Consider the following 3,320-nt stretch of genomic DNA (forward strand, 5'->3'; position numbering starts at 1 on the left):
CTCTCTCTCTCTCTCTCCCACCCTATCCTCCCTCCCCCCCCTCTCTCTCTCCTCTCTCCCATCCTCTTCTCACACCCATTTCGCTACACACTCTCCTTCTCTCTCTCTCTCACACATACACACGCAGGCGTACACACACTCACACTCACATGCACATACACACGCACACACACACATACACATACATACACACGCACACACACATGCTCATACACGCACACATGCTCATGCACACGCACACTCACTCACTCACACACACACACACATACACACATGCACAAACACTCACACCCACTCACACACACTCGCAGTCCAACCGAATTAACGAAGTACCCCCTATGTATGTATGTCCTTCCAGCTGGTCAGTAACTTCCAGACTGAGGCGTCCCTGCGCAAACAAGAGTGTGAGGAGGCCAAGGCCAAGCTGGTCTCCGTGAGGAAACTCATCGCAAAACTACTCAAGTCTACAAACGAGGTCGGTGTCGCAATCGCACAGATTAGTTTCTGGTGTTGTTTTTTCAGATGAAGTCTTTCGTTCGAATTAAGTAAAAGCCATCAAGGCCAGTGTTATAGATGTGCCATTCTTCTTGGGCAATTTGCCCAAGTTAATCTCTGGTGTTTTCCAGATGAAGTCTTTCGTTCAAATTAAATAAAAAGCCATCAAGGCCAATGTTATAGGTGTGTCATTCATGGGCAATTGGCCCAAGTTAATTTCTCGGATTTTGTAGATGAACCATGTGTTCAAATGAAAGATATCAAGGCCAATGTTATAGGTGTGCCATTCTTCTTGGGCAATTGGCCCAAGTTAATTTTTTCTGGGATTTTCTAGATGAGGCCTTTATTCAAATTGAACGGCATCAAGGCCAATGTTATATGAAATGAGAACAGAAGTGTAAGGTACAAATGAAAGGCATCAAGGCCAATGTTATATGATATGAGATCAGAGGGTAAGGTACAAAAATGATGGTGTCAGGAATAAAAAGGATGTACAGAGTGGATCAATTTTGCAGGTTGGGGGGAAGGGGCGAGGGGGTGGATGTGTGTGTGTGTGTGGGGGGGGGGGGTAATATATATAGAGGATGAATTATGGATTGCACAGTGCTGTACTGAATATTAAGGATACATTTTATATGGTTACAACATTTTGAGTGTCTCAGAAGATTTGAATTGTTGGTTAAAGGGCACCTCTTGTAGGTGTCTTGTTTATATATATTCTCTGTCTGTCTGTAAGTTGTTTCTCTCTCTCTGTTTTACTTTTACTTGTTGTTGTTGTTGTTGTTGTTGTTGTTGTTGTTGTTGTTGTTGTTGTTGTTGCTGTGTAGTCTAAATGACTTCTGGCGTGTCGACGTGCTTACGATTACTATAACATCTTTTCTGTTGGGAGACTAAGATCTCGTCTTGATTCCTGGATGTGGAAGGTGTTCAGTTGGGTACATTGCGTGCGCTTATGTTTACTCTAAGGACATCTTTTCTGTCGAAGACTAAGATCTCTTCTTGATTCTTGAGTGTGGAAGTGGGTGGTTGGCGGGTGCCCTGGTGTGGTTTGCTCCTTTCCTATCAAACATCGTCCTTATCTCCCCTTCTTCTCTTTTTTTATGTTTGTTACTCTCTTGTAACACCTCTAATTCTTCGTGGGTGGTTGACGGGTGCTCTGGTGTGGTTTGCTTCTTCTTTCCTGGGAAACATCTATCGTCCTTATCTCCCTGTCTTCTTTTTATGTTTGTTACTCTCTAGTGACACCTCTAATCTTCTGGCGCTCATATGACCTTATGCAGTTGCGAGCGCCGTAAAACCCTCTACTATTTAAAAAAATTGTCTTTAAGTTATGTAAATAATGGCTGTAAGATTATATTAATTACAATCTTGTTCTTCAACACTCGAGAGTTAACGACTTTTTTTTTTTCTTTCTTTCTATGTTTTAAAGTAAAACAACTGGAAATTGTGTTTGTCAGAGTGTGCGTCACCCCCCCCGGGACGGTGCCACTGACTGTAGTGACCCCCCGGGGCGGCGCCACTGACCGTAGAGTCTTTAGGCCATTCCCAAAGGGGGGACATTTCTTGTTCAAGCACAGTAGAGTTGTAAATGGGCTGATTCATCAATGTCACGCTCATAACTGTTCCTGATCTACAACAGGGGACTGCTGCTTTTTCTTTCCTAATCCTTACTATTGTCACTTTCCTCTACTTCTTTTGTATGTTTGTCACTCTCTTGTGACCTGCTATTTCCGGGGTGCCTTGATAGTCGAAGCAGACCTTGTCCTGTTGAAGCTAGAGAGGTGAGCAGAGTAAGTCTGATTCCCTGTAAAGACTTCTCTGTTGACACCCACCCCTTGGCGTTCTTATGACCTTATGCAGTTGCAAGCGCCGTAAAACCCTCTACTATTTAAAAAAATTGTCTTTAAGTTGTGTAAATAATGGCTGTAGGATTATATTAATTACAATCTTGTTCTTCAGCGCTCGATTTCTGCTTGCAACCTGGTTCAAAGAGTGTTGAAATAGATGTATAGAGTTAACGACCTTTTTTTTTCTTTTTTTTTGTTGTTGTTGTTGTAAGTTTTAAAACTAAAAAAAAAAAAAAAACCAAATGGAAATTGTGTTTGTCAGAGTCTGTGTCTTTTTTCCATGTTTCAGGATGGAAGAAACCAGGCATGTTCCGCATTTTTGTTTTCTGATTGAGTTTGTTGTTTCCCGTTTTTCTCATTGGCTTTTTTTTTGTTTCTGTTTCTTCTTGCTTGTACGAAAAAAAAACCCATATACCTTGACCCTGTACAGACTCGTGTCATTGCTCTTTTCTTTTGCCAGAAGTAGATAATACCTGGTGGAGCAATTGATGGAGAAAAATAGAACTTACAACTAATCATTTGGTTATATTAATAACAATGATGATAATAATAATAATAATAATAATAATAATAGTAGTAATAATAATAATAATAATAATAGTAATAATAATACTAATAGTAATAATAATAGTAAGAATAATAGTAAGAATAATAATAATAATAATAATAGTAATAATAATAATAATAATGATAATAATAATAATAATAGTAATAATAATAATAATAATGATAATAATAATAATAATAGTAATAATAATAATAGTGATAATAGTAATAATAATAGTAATAGTAATAATGATGATAATAATAATAGTAATAGTAATAATGATGATAATAATAATAATAATAGTAATAATGTAATAATGATAATAATAATAATAATAATAGTAATAATGATAATAATAATAATAAGAGTAAAGTAATAATGATAATGATGATAATAATAATAATAATAGTAATAATGATAATGATACTACT

The 3,320-nt window shown here is 37.3% G+C and overlaps 1 protein-coding gene across 1 annotated transcript in view; it reads left to right on the forward strand.

Moving 5' to 3' along the window:
- Positions 1-3,320, forward strand: part of LOC101858836 (ATPase MORC2A) — a gene marked incomplete at its 5' end in the record, with an annotated part of 14,810 nt that overhangs the window by 3,252 nt on the left and 8,238 nt on the right. Inside the window, 1 exon segment of the mRNA XM_013090896.2 lies at positions 359-475. Coding sequence (XP_012946350.2) covers positions 359-475 — 117 coding nt within the window.

The sequence above is a fragment of the Aplysia californica genome, unplaced genomic scaffold, assembly GCF_000002075.1.
Source record: "Aplysia californica isolate F4 #8 unplaced genomic scaffold, AplCal3.0 scaffold01651, whole genome shotgun sequence".
NCBI lineage: Eukaryota > Metazoa > Mollusca > Gastropoda > Aplysiida > Aplysiidae > Aplysia > Aplysia californica.